Source organism: Gorilla gorilla, chromosome 9 (genome assembly GCF_029281585.2).
Source record: "Gorilla gorilla gorilla isolate KB3781 chromosome 9, NHGRI_mGorGor1-v2.1_pri, whole genome shotgun sequence".
Lineage (NCBI taxonomy): Eukaryota > Metazoa > Chordata > Mammalia > Primates > Hominidae > Gorilla > Gorilla gorilla.
The window spans coordinates 38,156,273-38,178,573 of record NC_073233.2 but is presented as its reverse complement, the minus strand read 5'-3'; the positions used below and the strand labels follow the sequence as shown (position 1 = coordinate 38,178,573).

The window sequence follows — 22,301 nt, the reverse complement described above, 5'->3', positions numbered from 1 at the left end:
TGCCTTCTCTGGCACTTTCATACCTGTTTCTTCCTCCTCCCTAAAATCTTCCAGCTTTGACTCTCATGCCATCAGACTATCCCACATTGGTGGCTATCCAGCTATCCCACACTGGTAGCTGAAGTCTATAGACTCCCAGGTCTTTCCCACTCATTCTTCAAGGCTTTAGCTCTTATCTCACCATCCCTCCTTCCAGCATGGCCCCTGCCCTAATTCTTCAGAATTTCAATATCTATGATCCTTCCAGTGCCCTTGCTTTTCAGTTCCTTGACCTCTGTTGCTCCAGCTACCACCCACTCCCATGGTCTTATGCTATACTTTGACATTAATTTCACCCCTCCGTCATCTCCACTTCACTCTCCAACTATCATTTACTATCTTTCCTGCTCACTCCATCACTTCAACAACTCATTGACCCACTTAAATCTAAAATCCTTTAATCCTATCACTTCTCCACTGGTCTTTATCCCCTCAGGTTTTCACTTCCTTTTCTACCCAGTTTAGATTCCATGGAGTAACCCGTTTGCACACACAAGTAACTCCCTTGCCTCTTTCTCTCCCTTCATCATACTGTCTCTCCTTGCAACAGCCCAATCCTAACCAAATCCAACTCTCAGCCTACTCTGTACCTGAGCTGTGCCTAGAGAAAAGTATACACCAGTGAGGCCGACTAGGCCCCAGAGATGCCCAAAAACCTTATACAAGTCTCCTGTTATTTCACACACCCATCGTCTAGCTGACTTTCCCAATTTCCCTCTTCATCTCAAACCCACAGTGTCTCCTTCTCCATCTTCTGAAATAATGACCTGACTTACAATTTTACTGAGAAAATCAGAAAAGAACAAGCACTTCCACCACATCCTGCTACACTATATCTGAGCTGTTCACTCTGCTTTGTCCCATTATCGTGAATGGATCATCCATGCTTGCAAGTAGACCAACACCTCCATTTGTGAACTAGGTCCTATTTCTTCTTGCCTTCTCATGGACACTGATAAGACAATTCTCCACTCCTTCCTTGCATCATTAATTTTTCCTTCTCTAGTGAATGATTTCCCAATAGAATCCAAACATGAAGATTTTTTCACCCAACCTTTAAAAAACCTTGATCTGTAACTACTGCCCCATTTTTCTGCTTACCCCTTTCCAACAAAAATCACTGAAATAGTTATAGGTACTTGTGCTGCCTCAAATTTCTCTCCTTTCATTATGTTTTTATTCCAATATTCTATTCCTACTAGTCACTTTCCCCAAAAATCCAAGACATATTGATAAATCCAACAGTCAATTCTCAGTTCTCATCCAACATGACCTATTTACAGTATTTAACACTATAGTTGTTTAAAGGTTGATCATGTTCTGCTTCCTAAAATGCTTTCTCCAATTGGACTCCTGTGTGCCAGCCTTTCCTGGTTATCCTCCTGCCTTTCTAGGGGCTCCCCTCAATTTCTCTTCATCTTCCAGACCTCTAAACATCAACATGTCCCAAAGCTTGATCCTTAGGCTTCTTCTCTGCCTATATTGATTTCCTTGTTGGCTTTATTCAGTGTTTAGTTTTAAAACTCCAGACTCATATGCTCAACTCTTACATGACATTTTTACTTGGATTTCTAATAGGCATCTCACACCCAATATATCCAACACCAAATTCTTTGCCTTTCTACAGAAATTTCCTCCTCAGTCTTCCTCACCTCTATAAATGAGAAATCTGTTCTTCTAGTTTCTCAGGCCAAAACCTGGACATCATCCTTGACTCTTCTTTGACTCACAGCCTTATCCAATCTGTTAGGATATTCTTTAAAATATATCCAGAATTCAGTTATCTCCCACAAATACCACTGCCACCATCATCAGCTTTTACCTGGATTATTGTAACAGTCTCCTAGCTGCATTATGCATTGTTGTGAATGCTGCTGGTTGTTTCACCACATGTGGGTCACCACCGCATTTGGGTCAATATGGGTTGACCAATTCTACTTGTAGTTTGCTGTGGACATGTGACTAAGTTCTGAACAAAGGAATGTGAGCAGAAGGAATGTGTGCCAGTTTCAAGGTAGACCATGGACCTAAAAACCATGGACACACCTCCTGCACTTTCTCCACTTACGAACCAGAACCTGGAGGAATCTATGGTTCATGCAGATAAAGGCAATAGCCTAAGGGATAGAGAATCCTAGATGGCTGGAAAACTACATAAAGCAAGCTGCCTGCTACCCTGAAACATACACCTCAGACTGTTAGATGAAAGAAAAATAAACTCTTACTCTCTTTAATCCACTGAATTTTTTCTGGGGCTATTTGTTAGAGAAATTTAGCCTTAACCTAACTAAAACAAGCACCTCAAGTATAGAACCTAAAACCTACAAGCTCCTCAAAAGCTTGAAAAGATATTTGAATTCTTGCCCTTATCCCCAAAATTAGTAGCTCCAAAATATGAAAAAAAAAAAAAGGCAGCAACTTTAAAGTCAGCATCAGCCAGGTGCAGCGTTCACTCCTGTAATCCCAGCACTTTAGGAGGCCAAGGTAGGCAGATCGCTTGAGCCCAGAAATTCAAGATCAGCCTGGGCAATATGGTGAAACCCTATCTCTACAAAAAAAAATTTAAAAATTAGCCAGGCATGGTGGTGCATGCCTGTAGTCCTAGCTACTCAGGAGGCTGAGGTAGGAGGGTCGTTTGAAGTGGAGGTTGCAGTAAGCCAAGATTACAGCCACTGCACTACAGCCTGGGCGACACAGTAACACCCTGTCTCACACACATACACACACAGAGTCAGCATTGGTAAATGTTTACATGACTAAAAAAGTTGACATCATGTCAACACACCAGCTGCAACTCAACTTATATGTCATGTATAAATGTAGTAAAGTTTAATCATAAAAATGAAATGAATAATTCATTCCTAATGAAATTCAAATTTATCAAAATTATTTTAAAACAGTTTATAGCAAATAATTATGTTGAAGTATGGGTCATGTTATCATTTGATGTGATGTGGGGTAAAGCTCAAAGTAAAAGCACTTAGGTCCTAGCATGGCCTTGAATGATGCTACCTGACCCTGCTGTTTACTAGCTGAGTTACATTGGTCTAGTTGTCCAAACTTCTGAGACTTTTTCAGAAGTTTCCATTCTCTGAAAAATGGGAAGGGGACAGAAAATAATACCTATTTTACAGGGTTGCAAAAAGAAAAAAATATATACTAGCTTTGAAAATACTTTACACACATTGTAGGAACATAGGGGATGAGTAGTATTACATTATATATTTCCATAAAATCTCAGTGTTTGAAAGAAGTCTAAAAATCACTTAAGTGCCCACATATCAACAAACTTATCTGGAAAGATTTTTTTAAAACACCAATAGCAAAGCCTCTGTCTCCAAAGAGTCTCATTAAGTAGGCCTTGGAATTCCATATTTTTAAAGCTCCCCTATACATAAGATACTGATAGTGTTGGTTGCTTTCAATAGGTAAGAAGGGGGTGGCTGTATGACTGGATATGAATAATTTTCACAAAATATTTTCTGAACTTCAGAATTTTGAACCACATGAATGTACTTTCATTTTGACAAGTAATCATATTTAAATTATTTAATAAATAACCAATAGATAAAATAAATGTTTCTGGGATGATTCTGGCCCTGATACAGTTTGGGAAGTAAGTTAATTTCCCTAACCACTCCTTCATGCAGGTTTATTCTTCCCCACACCCCAGATTCCACATGAACATTCCCAGTGTCTTCACTCCCCTTACCTTACAAAGCAGACCAGGCGGTTGGACAGCTATAATTGTTAGCGTATTGTTCTGTGTAAGTCTGTGTCAAAGTGAGGGATGCTGTAGACATCATCACATAGGTGGTGGCCACAGCATAATCTCTGACCCACAGCATAAGTGAATTCATCAACGACAGTGAGGAACTTGATAACAGGATTTACTGGATATAATTCTGGTGGGTCGCTGTCTGTCACCAAGACAGAAAACTGACATTGATTTTATCTTCAGATTTTTGCTTGACCTACCAATGTGATTGTGGCGCTGGTTATCAGGGAGCTCTCAAAATGGGATATGAGCCCTTGTTTAATCAGCATTGTGTCTGCCTTGTCCCTGATTCTTATTATCTAATGCAAATGGGCTTCCTTATTACCTAACATAGTAGGTTCAAGCTGGGAGAGCCAAACAAACTGAAGCTACAAAATGCAAGCAACTGAGCACTGTCTTCTCTTAGGGACAAAGTGAATAAATGCATCAATTCCCCAACACAAATGCACTACAATAACCAAAGACAGAAGAAATCACTTCTAAAGAATTGAATGGAAAGTGTTTAATTTTGTACTTGTTTCCACGATTTTGGAATGGAAACCAGTCCTTTCAACTCAGAAGACTATACCAATTGCCCCTATTTTCCCCACCTCCACTACCAAATTCCTATTATTTGTTCTCATCTGAATGGTCTGAAACTGTCAAGTAACAGAAAGGTTGTTATCAATACTGCATCTGCCCCAGATGGATTAGAGGAAGAATGATGTTTATGGTTCTCTGTAATCCCTCCATGGACTCCAGGACTTTATGAGTTTCTCCAGGGAATGTGGCAAAGCCACAGGAAATCCCCAAAAGCAAAATGTTGCAGGCTGCTCTCTGGTTTAGCCACCAAGCACAGAAAAAGTAATGCAGGCAAAAAAAAAAAAAAAAAAAAAAAAATAGAGAAAACTCTTCCTTGTCTGCAAATCAAAGGCAGTTGAGAGCATGAGTTGTTTTATTTCTCCTGAGGTCCACTGTTGCTTGTCAGTCTCTAAGGAACACATACCTTGATGCATGTCTTCTGTTTCCAGAGTGAACCCCAAAGCTTCAAGTAACCTCATATGGAGTCGGAGATGTGTACTGATGTTGCCTCCAGTCTCATTTTGTTTGCAAGCCTACAAATAGATTTGATGGAGGCTTTGAACAACATCTTTATATTCTCTGTGCTTGAGTTCCTCTAAATTGAATGGCATTTGCCATTCACTTTCATCGTGGAATTGAGGGGAAGTAGCTACAATGGGATTTGTAAAAAAGATTTTTGAGCAGATTGTAAGGAGAGAACAATGAGTCATAAAGTAGCCATTCTTTACTCTTTTAAGCAGTAATTTATATTTATTGAAATTCATAGTGCACACATAAGCTATAGGAAGACAGCAAGGGAAGCAGGGCATAGGTGAGTGTTCTAATAGAAACACAGAATAAGAAAACAGAATAATATTAGCTGAAAAATTCAAGTTCCTTGCATCAAAAAATTTAGGATCACAAGCAATATTATAGGCAATTCTGAAAATATTTTCTTTTTTCTACTCTGATGCATTTTGTTGGCATTTGTTGTATTAAAATCTCTGCAAATGCTTTATTTATTAAAATGAATTTGGTATAAACAAAACAAAATTTTTCAGCCTATTTGTCACAATTGTAGAGTGTTGGATTTTTAAAAAAGGACTTAAGGATGCCCAAAATATTTTATTTAAAATGCTCCTTACATGACACTCTGGGGACTGTTGTGGGATGGGGGGAGGGGAAGGATAGCATTAGGAGATATACCTAATGCTAAATGACGAGTTAATGGGTGCATCACACCAACATGGCACAAGTATACACATGTAACAAACCTGCACATTGTGCACATGTACCCTAAAACTTAAAGTATAATAATAGTAAAATAAAATAAAATAAAATGCTCCTTACACTATAGGTGAATTGGGCAGAGAAATAAACACATTTTAGGTGGTCTTCCTAGAGCATCCAGGCCCTAAAATAACCTCAACTGACATTAACAGGGAGGTATTTTAAAATAAACTATAATTTACTGTCATTTTAACAACAAAGACAGAGTTGAAACAAATGTTTTTATGCCATATTTGTGCCTAGAAATATTTTCAGACTATAAAACCATGGGTACATCAATATTTGGGAAATGTTTGTTTCTTTAAAAAAAAAACGGATATTCAGAGATGCTTTATGCCTCCTGGCAATTTTTGCTTCTTTTTGGATGAAAAGACGCTATACTATTTGTACTACATACAGAAACCGAGGAAACCTTGACGCTATTTGACTCCTAATTTTAGTTTCTTTGAAGTCTGCATTCTGTTCAAATATATCAGCCTTGTATTAAACACCAAAACAGGAAAAGAAAGAAACCCCTATATCAAATACACAGAAGAGATAAACAAGGTGTTAATTTTTTCAAATATTATTTCTAGAGTTTTGCATACTACCTGCACACGCTCCACAGCAGGGAGGGGCGTTAAGAAGAGGTAAGCCTGGAGCACAGTGAAATGTGACCTTGCCACAACCCCATCAAAGGTCTGTTTGATTTTTCTTCCCTGCAAACGATCGGAAAGTAGCAGTGACAGAACAAGTCCTTAAAATTCGACAATCACTAGGGCTTACTTCATTTCATCACACAAATAGGGAGTTGAAAGGTCGCCACTAGTTCTATGGGTTTCCTCAGCAAGACAGACTCTTTAACACCCAAGTTTTGAAAGTATGAACTACAGTATTCCACAGATGATTGTGCCTGGTGTTTAAAAGTCCCCTGCAGAGGTCTAGTCAAAATATTTACATTCCTCTCTGAAACTGTAATGCAAAGGAAAAGGGAAAAATCGTGAGAGGACAAATCAAAAGAAAAACTTTCCTTCCCCGGCAACAAGAAAAGGTGTCAGGCCGCTGGGTTTTCTGCAGACAGCCCTGTTCTCTTCGTTTAGATCAGGTGCCCATCACACACTTTTCCAACAGACGTACATCTATAGCAAGGTGCGTTAGCTGTATTCCGTGTCAAAATTAGGGCTGTATCCATTTCTGAACACATGTGGTTAATAGAAAGCCTCATCATCCCGCCGTAAGTGGGTGTGTTTAATTGTCCATGCGTGTTCCCCGAGGCGCTGCATGGGCGCTGCAAATAGATGGGTGAGTGATGGGCACGTATATTTTCTCCATAAAGTGCAGCCACTGGCTCAAAGTGAGGCAGACTCTGGCAAGGAAGTGTTCGAGGCTGGGTGGCGGCGAGGATAGGATGGGGGTGGGGAGGAGGAGCAGGAGGGGGCGATGATTAGCGAAGGAAATGACCCAACTCCCTCCCTTCTGTTTTCACAATCTCCGTCACACTCCTGTACGCTCCCGGCCCGCGGCGGGCGAGCGGGCGGCCGCGAACGCCGGGTCAGGCCGGGCACCAGCCTTGCGGTCGCCTCCCAAGCTCCGGGTCCGCCAGCCGCTCGGCTGCCCGCTGTAGGCCCCCTAAAGAAGCCGAGGTGGGCACTCGGCCTGGCGCCTGGGGGCCGAGCCCACGACCAGCAGAACTTCTCCCAACCCAGCGCCCCTCGACGTGGGACCGGCTGGGCTCACTGGGCGCGGGGCTCCGGTCGGCGAGGAGGCGCCGGGAGCGGGAAGTGGAGACTCTTTGGTCTCCCGGGCTGTGGCGATGCAACTCCCGCCGCCTGCGTTCTAGACAGAAAAGCCCCTTCTGACTATGCATTAGTAGTACTACTCCATTATTCCTGTTAGAACAAGTTAAAAGTAAGGGTTGAGCCCGAAGGCCCCAGGAGGGGGGTCATGTGCCCCCCAGTCACTCAGACTCCCCTCGCTTCTCCGGTTCGAGTTATGCCATCAAGCTAATATATTGTGACTGCTCTTCTCTCCTGTGACAAAGGCTTGCAGCTGCCTCCAAATCAATAGATGTCAAAGAAATATGAAAACAATCATGACACAAAACTTAAATCCTGGCTGGAGCCTACATAATCAGAAATGTGCTACTGTTCTTCAAGCCACCGATTAATTTATCCCAAACTTTAGTCAAATTTTTATTCCGGTACCTTTTTCCCAGCAGATCCTGCTACATCTGTCGGGTTTGTAATGTAATTTGTAATTACTGCCCTTCATGTGGTCCGGTGCCTTGAACCATCTTTAATTAAAAGCATAATTAAGGGAAGATCTAAAGAAAGACAATTACCAGATGGTCTTTTTTTTAGAGGCGGTAGTTGCGCAGAGAGGGGCTCGGGGTCTGTCCCCGGGACCCCACGCCTTGGGAGGGGGCGGCGGGCCCGAACGGCGCCTGCGCACTGAGGAGGCCTTGGCCTGGCTTGCACCCCGGGTCCCTCCCTCACCCCACCGGGCCACACCCCGCCACACCCCGCCCTGGCCCTGAGGCTCCACCGAGGCCGCGCCCAGAGGTGAGCGCCAGCGTCCCCGCCGTGCAAAGAGACTCTGGCTTTCTTCGCTTTTCCCCGGGGGGTCGCGGGATGTGGGGGTGAGTCCCCAGCAGGGAGGCTGGGAGAAGATCAAGGCCGAGGCAACTTTCAAATCTGCGAAGGGGCCCCCGATCCGGGCCCATCCCGCCCTGCACGCGAGCCTGAGATCTCTGAAGCAGAAAGAAGGAAAGGATGCGAGGGCTGGAAGGGAGGCGAAGGAATGAGAGAAGAGCGTTTGCCCCGCCAGATGACAGCCTTGGGAGGAGGCCCTGGCCTAGGTCCTCCCTGACTGGGACTGACTAGGGTGGGAGCTGGGGGATCCTAGCCCTGCGGGCCTGGGAACCCCTGGGACAACAAGACAGGCCGGGAGCGCCGTCGACCGCAGCCCCGTCGGTCAAAGTGGCCCCTTGACAGCGATTCTCTCGGCTTTCGGTTCCTCGGTGTCCGTTGGTCCCCGGGATTTTCAGAATAAGTTCGGGGGAGGGGAACAAACCCACTCTCCACTCCTATCCTATCCTTACGTCCCCGAAATGAATAATGCAGGCAGGAGCCAAGATTTCTGCATTAGCGCCGCGTTGCCCCGGCGGCTGGCGCTAGGATCCCGAAGTCGGATAATGGAAATTAAACTGTTGTCGTGCGGCGGGGATGTCATTATGTGACTGTTCATATTCAAAGTCAGGCAGCAATGAATTGCAATCATTTCAATTATCTTCAACACACTTTCTTTAGGACACAAGTTGTCAAGGATAAAAAAAAAAAAAAAAAAAGGACATTCTTGCGGCTCCGTGGGTCCGTTTTCCAGACGGTTTGTTACTCTTGCTGCCTGATTTAGTTTCGGCTTTTATTCCCCAGCCTCAGATTCTCTTGCAGAGACTTCGCCGGAGTGAGCGGCTTCTCTGGCTCTGCGGGCCGGCTACGCTGGTCGGGAATCGGGCTCCGTGGGCCTGTCGTGCGCATTTTGGTTGCTTTCAGGTATAATTAACTTTGAACAACAAATATGCCTGGAGCTCTGGATCTAGTGTCGCCTTGGGGAAAGGGGCCGTCGTATTATACTCTGCGTCCTTCCCAGCCTGGGGCGGGGTGGGGGCTGGCTGCAGCAGCCTGCACCCACCTCCCCAGGCCAGCGCTGCGCGTCAGAAAAGCACGTGCTGGACTGTACCCACTTCTCCGACAGAGCCCGGACCGTCTCCTTCCAACCCAGAGAACTCAGGGAAAAGCCGGGATCCCCGGAGCCTGCCGTCCTTTGTTGAAATTACCCTCTGCCCAATGTTCGCTCCCTCCCGTGCCTGAACGTGGGGCTGCGACAAGTTGGATGTGGTGTCCTTGAAGTATCCCTTCGAGCGCCCTCCGCCCCCAGACTGGGCAAAAAGAGTAGGGGTCGCCTTTGAAGCCCAAGTCCGCGGCTCCTATTTGGACTAATCCCGATCTTTACACTAATATCGCCTCTCGGGTTTTCATTATACTCATTTGGGAGGAAATGAGCTCTTGCTGGGCAAATAGCACCCTGCACCCCACTTCTCATAGCTGTGCAGGCCCGGGGCCTGAACAACCCCGCAGGCAATCCGGGAGCAGCCGATATTATATTTGTGAAATGTCCTTTTGTTGAGGCTTTTAACACCTTCTTATAACGAATCATTTGTTCTTTTCTTTTTAATTTTGATAGACAATTAGCCATCAGAGATACACCAGTTGACTGTAACCGAGCATTAAACTCGCCTTTATGTAACGCTAATTTAGCATAGCTGCTTTGTTTAACTTTGCTATATAAGAACCAGGTTTTGTAGCAAAAAAAAAAAAAAAAAAAAAAATAGGTGTAATTTTATGTGGGGCTTCATTTCTTTTGGCCCTGTACACAGCTAGCCCTCTCCTCTTTGTGAAGCGTTCTGCTGGGGCCTGACGCCATTTCCCGTGCCTAGCACCTGCAGGCTGGGGGGAGAGAGGGAATTAGCATTGATATAGATTTAGTTGAAATGTAATCTCTTAAATCTGTCCAAGATTCGGGGAGATAATTACACTTTCACTGAATTGCCAGGGGTCAGCGTCTCTGAGGACCTGAGGAGTTGATTTACTAACAATAGTGTTACATAAAAAATGGCGTTTGAGATTATAATGTTAATGGCTGCGGTCGCTGGGGAATGCGCCCGCTTCCAACTAATTCCATGTAACTTGTTTTTTTTCCTCCCTTTTCCTCCCTCCCTCCCTTTCTTCCAGCCTCCGTCTTTGCAGGGATTCAAAGCCTTCGCGGTGTTTAATTTGGTGGCAGGCTCCAGTAGGCTAAGACCAGGAGTTCTGGAGCTTGGGGTTGATGCTCTTGTTCTGGGAGTGTTTGTGGTGACATGACATATCGGGGCCTCGACAGCAAGGTTGGCCTCTGTCCCACAAGCACGAGGACTAGGATGCGGGGTCCGAGCACCACGTAGCCAAGCTGAGGAGCGGAGGGAGACGGCTGCACCCAGAGGAAGCCCTCCCTGGCCTGCAGGAGACTGGACCTCCCCAGCCAGCGGCTGCCTCGCGCCTAGGGCCACGCCAGGAGGCTGCCCCGCCTGCCTGGAACGGGCCCTCCCAGCTTCCTGCGGCCTCTAGCTTCCCGGCCCCGCAAGGACCAGGCCCTATTTTGCTCCCTACTCGCCCTCCTAGGCCAGCTTCCCACCCAGTAGCCTCAGACCCGGGGACGCTCGCTTCCCGCCCAAACTTTCCTTCCCAGCTGGACTTTGCGGGGAGGCCGGGACCTGAGTTCAGAGAGGCCCTGCAAGTCTAGATTCTGCTTTAGGATGGGGGTTAGCTTTAAAACCAAAAAGCCAGCCTCCTTTGGGGTGAAGACGGTTGCAGAGTTTACAGTCCCTCCACACTCTTCAAACCTCACCCACAGCAGTCCCCAGTCACAGTCACAACACCTAGACTTCCCCAGAAATCTCATGGCTTCCCCTAACTTGTAGCCTCGCAGGGTGACTCCAGCGCTTTGCTCCTCTGAAAATCTCACTCGCTCTAGGTGAATGGCCTCAGGTTATCAGGGACCCACTGGCAAACTCGTTCCTACCCATGGGTCAAGGAAGAGCCCTGGGAACTGTACCAGAATCAAAGTCTGAGGAGGGAAAAGCAGCTCTTCCTAGATAGGACACAGGACCGGTTCCTTGGCGGCACTGGGCCAGTGAGTCAGAGAAGGAGTTGAGAGCTCAGGAGCAGCCTCAGGCCACACCAGGTTTCAGTGGCCTAGGCCTGCCCACAGGATGTGGCCATTGTTGATATGTTGTGTCCAGCAGCTCAGATTTTCCTATTAGGGCAAGACTTTGGAGCGCAAAAGGGGGTGCCTCTGCCCTCTATCTCTTACTCCTTACATAGGACTCCAGGAGACAGAGCAGGACTTGTCCTTCCAGACCTGGGCCCAGGCCTCGCCCAGCCTCTCCCTTGATCTGGGAGCTTTGCTTCCATGAAGAAAGGGTGCTGGACCTGTGAACTGGGGCTCCTAGCAAAAGAAGCAGCTGCACTTAGCCTATCACACTCTCACCCACCTTACGGAGCCCCGGGCCTACACGCTGGCCATGCAAACCTGGGTGCCCTCCGGCTTGCCAGAATGGGAGAACACAGCCAGAGAGGCCTGGATGCCCAAGCCCGGATGCCCAAACCCTTGGCGCTGGTGGGGGGGGGGGGGTCCCTGCACCCCGCGCATGTTTACGTCGGTGCCCCCTTATCTTATATGTAACAGCAATATATATGTTAATTGAAAACTTCTGAATTTAAAAAGGTTGTGACAAGTTATAATTTGTCCTGTCAATGCCTGGAATCCTTATTTATCTCTTTAGCTTGCCTCCCGCTCGCGCCTGTCAGCTAACAGCTTGCCTAACTCGTTGACTTCCTCACTCATGGCACGGAAATGACAAATGTGCTGTTTTATCCGTACAATTTATTTCATTATTGTTGCCAGCACGAAGCATCACAATCAATCATAAGGAAGTCCAGTTGGCAGGTGTCAATCTTGGTGTGTTTTTGTACGTCTCAGTCTATATTTAATCCAATTATAAGGGTCACGGAGTAAGTGCCAATCCTCTTGTTACAACTCACATCTTATTTAAGATTTAAAGTAAAAAAGTCAACTCGATCACATGGACCTTTTGGGGGAAGGGAGGGGACTCAGTTGAAACCCCCTCATCTCCCTCTCTCAGCCTTCCTCTGGCCTCCAATTTAAATTATGCAGCAATCCTTTTTTATTAAAGGGTTGCAGGGAATCCGAGTTTTATGAGCATTTGTGTGCAAATGAAGGCTCTCCTTATTTTGCTAAAGTAGAAGCAAGCTTAATGATGAGAGATCTTTCCGCTCATTGCCCATTCAAATACAATTGTAGATCGAAGCCGGCCTTGTCACGTTGAGAAAAAGTGAATTTCTAACATCCAGGACGTGCCTGTCTACTTTCAGTGAATTGCATCCAATCACCCCCAGGGAATTCAGCTAATGTCTCCATCTCTACCCGGACAAGGGAGAGAAAGAAATCAAACATGGTGCCACAAACTGACTTAATATGAAAATGTTTAAAAGGAAAGAAAAAGCAGAGTTTTCTCAAATTGATTGTTGTAGAGTTTTTTGTTTTGTTTTTGTTGTTTGTTTGTTTTTTGTTTGTTTGTTTGTTTGTGACAAAGCTAACTGGAAGGATTGGAGATTTTCCACAGAGGTCCGGGAAAACTTTTTATCGTGTGGCAAAATAGACAGAAGAGAGAAAAAAGTAAAGTAGTTATTTAAATGAGAGCAGGAAAATAATTTAATAGCAGAGAAACCACAGAATTGCACATAATCATGCCATTATGCAATCCTTGAGACCGGGGTGAAGAGATGGCAAATATTATCTTTGCTAAATAGTTCCCTTTTTGACGCTCGAATTCACAAAACGTTCCTTCAATTTTGATTTAAAATAAAAATCTTGTTAAAACAAGTTTTCTGTTTAAAGGGGAGGAAGTGGAGAGGGAAGGAAGAGCAAGAGCCACACGTACTGCCCAGTAAATTAGATTCCTTAGATGATATATTGATTACTGGCTTGTACAGCTATTTGAAATGACACTCAAATAATACACAGTATTTTAAATCAATTATTTAGGGGCTTTTTCCTCTCCTATTAATTTGTATATGGAAAAGCTTTATTAAACCATTTTATAAGTTAGCGCTCACCCTGGAATCCTTTTTAAAAAATATTGTAGAAGTTAACAGGATGCATTATCTTCCAGATTGAGTAAAATTAAATTTTAAGAGGAAAATCCATTTTTATTTTATAATTGGTGGGAGACTCAGTGCCCATTCTCAATAAAAAGGCAAATACTAAATCAATTCCCACCCACCTGGTAGCACAGATCCAGCGGTAGGGGCTCCTCCAGTCTGGAAGCGGCTTTATTTGCATAAAGTAGTTAAGGGGAGAGAGGAAAAGCGACAGAGGCCGGGAGGGGAAAACATACCTTCGACAAGAACAACAGTTCAAGCCAAGAGCCGATTTCTCTATCTTCCTCTCTCTCCACTACTTCCCCTACTTCAAGGCCTCTCACGCCCATCCAGGCTCTCCACCCAGCCTCTGCTGGCTGATGGGGAAGCTCTGGGGCCGGGGCTGGCCTGGGAGCCTACTCAGACTGGGCGGCTGCCGAGCTCGCTCACTGTGCGGTGGAGAATCAGAGCCTGGAGCTGCCCTAGGTGTCGGAAATTTGCAGTCTGTGCTACCCCGGGCTGAAGGGAGGCCTGAAAGAAAAGAGGTTTCTTTCCCGCTTCCGGTCCTTTGCACCCCAGCTACAGCCTGCCTCAGGTAGCACTCAGCATTTGGGGCTCTACGAGTCGTCGATGATGCCCCCGGGCCGCCCGCCGTGCCCTTCTTCTCTCAATGCGAGCCAGTGTGGCCTAGAGAGGATGCCTCTGCCCGGGCGAGGCGAGGTGGGACCTCGTAGGCTGGGCACCACGCGGGGCCCTGCCCAGCTTCCTCCAAGGCTGGTGGCAGGCGCGGAGAGGAGCCCCCAGCACTAGATTTCTGGTAGGGTCTCCAGAGTGCTCCGAGGTCGAGCGCTTCTCCGAGAATCCAGCTGAGGCAGCGGCTAAACCTGCACCTTCTCCCTCGGCGACCCCAGCGCCGGCTCCCTCCCTCCCAGCCTCCGTGCCCAGGGCAAATGGAGAGCGGCTCTTGCGTTGGCCCGGAGCTCGGAAGGGCCTAGTTCGGGCCTCGCCCGCACCACCGGCGCTCCCGCGCAGCCCGAACGCGCCCTTTATTGACAGGCAGATAAGCAGGCGGGGGCCGTGGCGTTTCCAGAGTCGCTCTCGAGCACCCTGCTGGGTTGCAGGGATCTGCGCACACTTAATGGCCTGGACTCCAAACAAGCCCAGAACAGCCCTCTCGGCGGCCTAGGGTTGGTACGGTGTGGGGAGTGAGACCCGGACAGAAACTGGCCAGCTAGGAAGGCCTACACAGGTCCGAGGCCTATCCGCAGCCCACACGCCAAGGCGGACGGCGGAGTCTGGGAGACCTCAGGACATCTGAGGCTGGAGGCTGGGCCAGGTCCTGGAGGGGAGCTAGGGGCTTACCAAGAAACTAGGTCACTGGAGATGGCCGACGGCGACAGGGAAACCAGAACAAATGCCTCTCTTAGCATCCCTTCCCAGCCGAGCAGGGCGACAGGACCATGGAAAGGTCTAGGCCCAGACTAGAGTGGCCAGTGGGAGGTGGGCGCTCCTAGGCCTTAACACAGGATGCCCAGGGCGTTAGGACGAAGAAAGAAAGTTTGGAGAATGTTTGTAAATACTTAAGAACATCCTGCGGAAACTTCTCAGCCAAAGCTCCCATTCTCCTCCCCACCTTCACCGCCACCCCCACCTCTACCCCTACCCCCACTCCCACCCCTACTCTGCCCTCCAGTCCTCGACGGGCTGAACAAGACAAAAAATCAAGTCCAGCTAGGAGCTGTCCTGGCTAAGAGGAGTGGGCAGACGGGCTGCCTGGAGCTGCCTCCTGGCCGGTTGCGAGGCCCGGCACCTGTCCAGGTGTGCCAGGGGCGGGAGTGGGAATCCTAGACCTCCGCCTCGGCGCCATCTGTGCTCGGCTGTCCCTTAGCCGCCGCCCGGATCAAGGCGCGCAGGGACTGGCCCTAGGACCCTCCTCCGGCCCAGGCGTCCCCCTCCCTGCTTCTACACACACACTCCCGGGTCCACCCAGGCTGGGTCTCCACGAGCTGCCTAAAGGAAATTCCACGCCCCGCCCCTTCCTCTCCCGCAAACTCCTCAAGCGACCCCTGCCCCTCCGGGCCCGACCTCTGTCACTTTCAAATTGGAGAGCCAGATGGAAGCACAGGGGAAGGAGTTGAGAAGCCTCCTGTTTTGAGGGATGGGGGACGGGAATGACAACGAGGGTCTAAATCTCCATTCCAAGATAGCCAGGCCTAGCTCCGCTAAGCCATCTCGCAGTCCACAGAAGGTGTGAGGGAAAAACAGGCACAGACCAACAAGTCAGTGTCCTGCAGACCCCGCCCCAATTTCTATGAGTATTGACTTCAGAATCTGGGATTTTCCTGTTTTCCTCCTCTAAGTCACAAAGTCAGCAGTTAATTCAAAGTCGAAGATAAATACAATCACCTACATTTTCTAATGTGGTTGGAGCCTTTCAGCCAGAGGGCGAGGGAAGCCCGGGTAGGCCCCCTTTAGGGCTTTCCTCTTGAGAACCCAGCAGGCCTAGAGAGACCTTTGGCCTAGGCCCTGAAAAAGGGGTCGCTTGTCCTCTTCCCGGAGCCCCCGTCTGTGCCCAGCTAGTGACTTGCGGGCTCGAGGGCCAGGTTGAGGGTACTCATCGAGCCTCGAACTCCTCCTAAAAATGATTCCTGCCAAAAGCGCCTCTCAATCCCGGCGCAGCCTTCAGGTCTCTCCGATGAAGTGACTCCCTTGGGGATCGGAGGAGGGGACAGGGTGATTACCCAGAGAGGTAGCTGGCCAGCCTAAGGGCAGAGATCTTGGGGCCCTAGTGCCCGAAGGTGCGGAGGAGCGCACTCGGCAAGACTAGTTTCCTGGGGATCGACTCTACGCCATACAGGAGGGCGGGCCAGGCCGGACCGGGCCGGGCTAGGGCAGTCACAGGCCGGGCCAAGGAAGGCCAGAGCAGGGGTTGGAGCCGGCCGGACCCTGGGTGGGGAGAAGCAGGCTCCCGCCCGGCCGGAAAACTAGTCGGCGCAGAGCTGTGCCCAACTCTAGCCGCCATGACGTCACGCGGGCCGGGCAGCCAATGAGGACGGCGCTGGCGTGGATATTAAGGAAAGTTAGCGCCTGCCTGAGCACCCTCTTTTCTTATCATTGACATTTAAACTCTGGGGCAGGTCCTCGCGTAGAACGCGGCTGTCAGATCTGCCACTTCCCCTGCCGAGCGGCGGTGAGAAGTGTGGGAACCGGCGCTGCCAGGCTCACCTGCCTCCCCGCCCTCCGCTCCCAGGTAACCGCCCGGGCTCCGGCCCCGGCCCGGCTCGGGGCCCGCGGGGCCTCTCCGCTGCCCGCGACTGCTGTCCCCAAATCAAAGCCCGCCCCAAGTGGCCCCGGGGCTTGATTTTTGCTTTTAAAAGGAGGCATACAAAGATGGAAGCGAGTTACTGAGGGAGGGATAGGAAGGGGGGTGGAGGAGGGACTTGTCTTTGCCGAGTGTGCTCTTCTGCAAAAGTAGCAAAATGTTCCACTCCTAAGAGTGGACTTCCAGTCCGGCCCTGAGCTGGGAGTAGGGGGCGGGAGTCTACTGCTGCTGTCTGCTAAAGCCACTCGCGACCGCGAAAAATGCAGGAGGTGGGGACGCACTTTGCATCCAGACCTCCTCTGCGTCGCAGTTCACGACATCCACGCTTGGGAAAGTCCGTACCCGCGCCTGGAGCGCTTAAAGACACCCTGCCGCGGGTCGGGCGAGGTGCAGCAGAAGTTTCCCGCGGTTGCAAAGTGCAGATGGCTGGACCGCAACAAAGTCTAGAGATGGGGTTCGTTTCTCAGAAAGACGCGGAGTACGAAAGAATGCGGCCCACAGAGCTGGGCAGCGCGTAAAGCCCCCAGCGTGTGATTTGAGCTTCACTTCGGAAGACCTAATAATTAGCGATTCTCACTGAGCTAGAACGCGGGCTCCGGTTACTGCGGGCGCTGAGCTGGCTGCCTCGGCGGGAAGCGCGCGGGCGCCATGGGAGCCGGGCCGCCAAGCCCGGGAAAGAGCAGCGCCCACCACCCTGCGGCCCCTGGAGGGCCGGAGCCGGAGCCCGGAAGTGTCCCCTAGTGAGTCAGGGAAGGGACGACCCAAACTTAGACTAACTTGTGGTTCAGCCGAGCGAAAGTCCTGGGAGCCCGGCCCTAAAAGCAGCTGGAGACGCCCAGGCCGGCTTAGGCGGGGCACCCAAGAACCCCGCCCGGGAGTTTGGGGCGGCCTCTGGGCCAGGCCCCGGCTAGCCCCCAACCCCCACTCCCACTCGCGCTCCTGCGCCCCCTTTCTAGGTCTTCTGGGAGCACCTTCGGAGCTCAGTCACCTGTGACAGGTGTTGGGACCTCCGCCCGACTCCGAGAGGTGGCCGCCCCCTGCTCACCTCACCTGGAAACGGGGGACGAGCGCAGTGGCAGTCCGGCCGCACGCCTTACCTGGGCCGGGATCCTCTCCTCCGCGGGTTCCTCTCCCTGGAGCTGGGCGGCGAGCAGGTTGCCTGCTTCGCAGTGGGAAGTGGACCTTCTCCTCCAGTCATAAATCAAACCCAGCCATCCTCGGGCCTCCTCCCTCATTAGAGATGTTTATTGGAGATCGTGTTTATTCGGCTGTCACGGCGAGAAAACGCGGTGACATAATTACCTCTGACCAGAGTCCTCGCTCCGCGCCCAGGGCGAGCCGAGGACCTCCTCTGTCGCCTTCTCATGCCCGTGCCCTTCGTGATCGGAGGGCGCCCGTGATAGGCTTGTCTTTTTTTCCTCAGACCTTCTCATAGAATTTGGATGACTGGAATTACTATTCAGATTTCCCCAGGGCCCGGAGTTTATTTATTTATTTTAGAATTGGAAAGGAAAACCGAAGGGAACCCAACGCCCCTCCGGGGCAGAAGGGGGCAGCGCGCGCGAGGCGGAAGGACAGTCACTCTCGCTGCACAAACTTTCCCGCGGGCCGCGCCGCGCGTGCAGGGGCTGGACGCCACCCGGCGCCAGAGCCGGGCCTGAGGAGCGGGGTCTGTCGGGGAACGAGGGCTGCCAGCCTGGGTGGTGTCATTTGTTGCTTCATTTTTCATTCCCTTTCCTCTCGTGAGGAATCAGAGGCATCGGGCCGCGCGGGCTGAGAATTCTTAAATTCTCCCCGGCCGCATTCGGCTGAGCCAACCCGCAGTTCCTGTCAGCCCCTCTGTCCCCCGGGCAGCGGTTTTCCCCGCTAGCCAGGTTTGGAAGTCACCCTCTGTGAGACTGGGTTAGGAAGTGACGAAAAGCGCCGAATTGTTTTCAAATTGAAAATACTTTTTTTTTTTTTGGAGATAGCGCTGACAAATATATGGTATCCCGGCTTTTGATCCCTGGCTGCCGCCTCTGTTCTCCTGTCGCTAATAAAACTCGCATTGAGCCCCTTAGTGCCTTGATTAACAGGCAGATTAACTCTTACTGGGGTTGGGAACAGCTTGTCCTAATCAATGTCATTTTAAAAGCCCGTCAGGATGCGCTTAGCTCCGGTTCCCTGGATGCTTGAGCGAGCCAGCCATGACATTTGCTCCCTCCTCCTCCCCAGCCTCAAATCCCCCAGTAAAGCCCCCAGTTCCCGCCTGCCTGTTCCCAGGTCTACAACGGGACAAATCGCAGGACCGGGTCGTTGGCCTTTAGAATAGGCAGCGGTTTAGAGAGGGGATATCCAGGGAGAAGGGACTGAGGTGGCCTTGACTTGCTTGCTTTTCCTTTGAAGCTGAACTCTTGCCTCTTGGGGGCAGAGGTTACAGGGAAAAGAGAGATGGGGGGATCGTCACAGGGTGATGAAATGGAAAGCAAACTTTTCTAGGAACCCTATTTGCAAAAATCGGAGAGTGCCGCTGATTTCAGTTGTCCTACATGTCAGGAGTTTTAAACCTAACTCCTATCTGAACAACAGCATGGAGGGACTGGGAGGCAAAGCCTTGGGAGTCTGACCCGCTGGGCTGCTAGGAATCCCTTTGCTGGGAGACTCCACTAGACAATGTTATTTTAAAGGTATTTTGGGGGTGGGCAGGGAGAAGACAGACAGACAGACAGAGAGAGAGAGAGAGAGAGAGAGAGAGACAGGCTGGCCTCCCAGAGCGAATGGAAGAGGACTGAGGACTGAACCCAGGGAGCCCCTAGCACCGGCCATTTGGCAGGAGGCGAGGAAGGGCGAGGGCACCGCGGCTTCCCCCCAAGCCGAGCAGTGGCCACAGCCTGAAGGTGCCACGGGGCGGCTCTGGGATCTTCTTGGCTTTTCTAGGCTCTGGGCTCGGCGAGGCTGCCGGGTTAGCGGGAACCGGCAGGTTGCTGGAGAAAGGAGAGGGACAAAGGCCTGGAAGGGGGGGAGGCACCAGGGACTGGGCGGCCGGGATGGGAGCCTTTGCCTTCAGGGCTCACTGGACCCGTTTGCCAGCTCCGCGGACAAGGGATCCCACCTTTCCAGGGTCTGCAAAAAGAGAGACGTTTGGGGCACTACAAAGTGACGCAGGTGTCTGCCAAGACTTTCCTTCTCCAAAAAATGCCAGTCTTCACCCTTTCCAGCGCGCCGGCGCTGCGCCTCTGCTTGACCGGGGAAAGAGAGAGTTTGGAGGTGTCAGAACTGTCAGAACTCCGGATGGGAGGCTCTCGGTTCTGAAGCTGGGAGCTGGAGGCACTTTCCCCCAGAAGTGGGCACTTCTTTGCCTCCCCGAAGGCCTGATGGGGTGGGCACAGGGGAATGCCAGGGATCGGTGCGGGTGAGATGCTTGCCTCACCTCATGTTGACGCATCAATACTGGCTAGAAGCTCTGGGCAGGCTCTGGCGAGCCACGGTCCCCCAGCGGGACTCCCTCCAGGCAGACAGCCCCGCTACCGGGTGGGACGACCCCGGCGGCCCCCGCGGGAACGCACCCGCCGGCCTGAGAGGTCCTCCCTCTGGCCACAGGGGGCGGAGGGTAGGGGGGAACCGGGGCCTGTGGAGAGGCGGGGAAAGGAGACAGAACCTAAAGCGCAATCCCCGCCGCCCCCCCGCGTCTTGGAGGGCAGCAAGTGGGCCTCGGGCGTGTTGGTAGCCGCAATTAAAATGGCGACCTGCGAGTTGTCTCGGTTTTGTACACACCTCTGGCAACCGCGCCCGCACCTCAGTCTCGGCCCCCACACCCCTAGGCCGCGTCGCCCCCAGAGCCGGTACTTGGCAGAGGGAGTGAGGCTCCCCACCAGGCAGAACAGCACCCCCACCTTCCTTGAGACCAGTCCAGAGAGAACGAGGAAATCTCACTTTCACCCCTCTCTCCTTAAACTTTGAAAACTGGGCTTCATTCTGGGGTTGAACTCCCCTCCCCAAATATTGACACATGGGAAGCAGCCAAGTCCTTTTTGTTTTTTGTTTGTGCGGAGGAGTTTCCAGGAGTCTTTCCCGGAGCCCCCTTCCCCACCCAATGACGTCAGTGGCATTCACTCCTCGCTCCTTGCCTTTTCTGATTTTTTGTTAAAACTTTTCTCCGCAGCGAGATGGGGGTTGGAGGGGTGGGAGAAGGAGCTGATTCAAAGAGCCAGTGCCCTGGGGGGAAATAGCAACAAGATTACGGCTGCTTCTTTCCGAGGCAAAGCTTAAGAAGGTGCTAATCCACTCGGTCGCTAATTGAGAGGTTGTAAAAATGATACACGCCTCCAGTTCGGACAGAATCACTGACCGCCCCCCCCCGCCCCCCCGCAAGTCCCTCGCTCATGCACAGCGGACTTGAGTCTTGAGTCCAAGCTTCTTTAATGCTCGCTTGGAAAGTAAAAGGAGAGAGAAAGAGAAAGCCGACTTTCGCTGGTCTGGGACTCAGGGCCGCGGCCCCACTTGCCGGCATCCTCCGAAAGTCGCGCTCCTGCGAAATGAAACCTCGCCCAGGAGGCCGCGGACCTGGACACCCAGCGCCACCTCCTTCGCCTCTGACCCAGGTTTCCCCCCGGCGCTGCGAGCTCCCGGGGAAGGGTTAGAGCCGGCAGCCCTCCCCAGCCCGGGGAGGGGAGAGGGTTATGCGACCCCACCTCTGGCTGGGGCCGGGGAGGCCTTTGCTTCCCGGGAGCCCTGCCCGGGCTCCTTGGTCGCAGGGCTGCTGGGTCCCAGGCAGGAACGAGAGGGTGAGGCCCACACGTGGCCCGGCGGCCCAGGGCGGCTTGCAGCGTCCTCACTGTCCCGGCTGCCAGGGGCTGCGGCGACGCGGCCTGTCAGCAGCGAGTTCAGGTCGCGCAGATTTTATTGATGAGCTCTGACTTTCAGCACTTTCCCTAAGTCAAGAAGAGTCTAGCGTACCCTTCGGCGGCTTCATTTCAGCCTCCCTGCCTCAGCTCTTCAGCCCTATTCCCCCTCGCCCTGTCCTGGGGTGTGTACAGCAGCCCAGGCCTTCCTTCTCCTTCCCGGCTCCATGGCCCGAAGCCGCCGAGAGAGCTCGGGACAGCGCAGGACCAGGCAGCCGCTCGCTCTCCTGTCACCTTAACTGCAGGCTCCGAGGGGCGCCTTTGGAGTGTACTGAGGTGTGTCCTAATCGTGCGGCATTCAACAAATGGACTTCTGGTGTGTGGTCAGAAGAGAAAAGCCATTTACTTACTTTCCTCCCCGGTTTTCTGGCAACAGCTGAAGGGGAGCTGCCTCCGTGGACTGAGCAGACCCAGGAGAGGGAGTCGTGGTGCGGAGACACACGCACCACACACAGATGACCGGTGGCACACACGACACACGCTGACATACCGACATCGCCAGTGGGACACACACACACACACACACACACACACACACACACACACACACACAGAGAGTCTCTCCCAGCATTGGTCATCCGCCCCCCCACCCAGGCTTCCACTCCCCCTCCCCTCTTATCTCCCCTGGCTTCCCCTCCTCTCGGGCGCTGCGAAAAGCAGCCGCACTTAGTCAACAAATGGCACGTGGGAGAAGTTGGTGAGTGTTTGGTGAGGAC

The 22,301-nt window shown here is 51.1% G+C and overlaps 2 protein-coding genes across 2 annotated transcripts in view; one reads left to right on the top strand and one right to left on the bottom strand.

Moving 5' to 3' along the window:
* LOC109028876 (uncharacterized) overlaps positions 1-17,940 on the bottom strand; it is a 70,466-nt gene extending 52,526 nt beyond the window's left edge. Inside the window, exon 1 of the mRNA XM_055356459.2 lies at positions 17,803-17,940. Coding sequence (XP_055212434.2) covers positions 17,803-17,940 — 138 coding nt within the window. The remainder of the gene's footprint in view (positions 1-17,802) is intronic.
* PAX6 (paired box 6) overlaps positions 16,493-22,301 on the top strand; it is a 28,919-nt gene continuing 23,110 nt past the window's right edge. The window contains exon 1 of the mRNA XM_004050883.5: positions 16,493-16,633. The gene's annotated coding sequence lies outside the window, so the exon portion shown is untranslated. The remainder of the gene's footprint in view (positions 16,634-22,301) is intronic.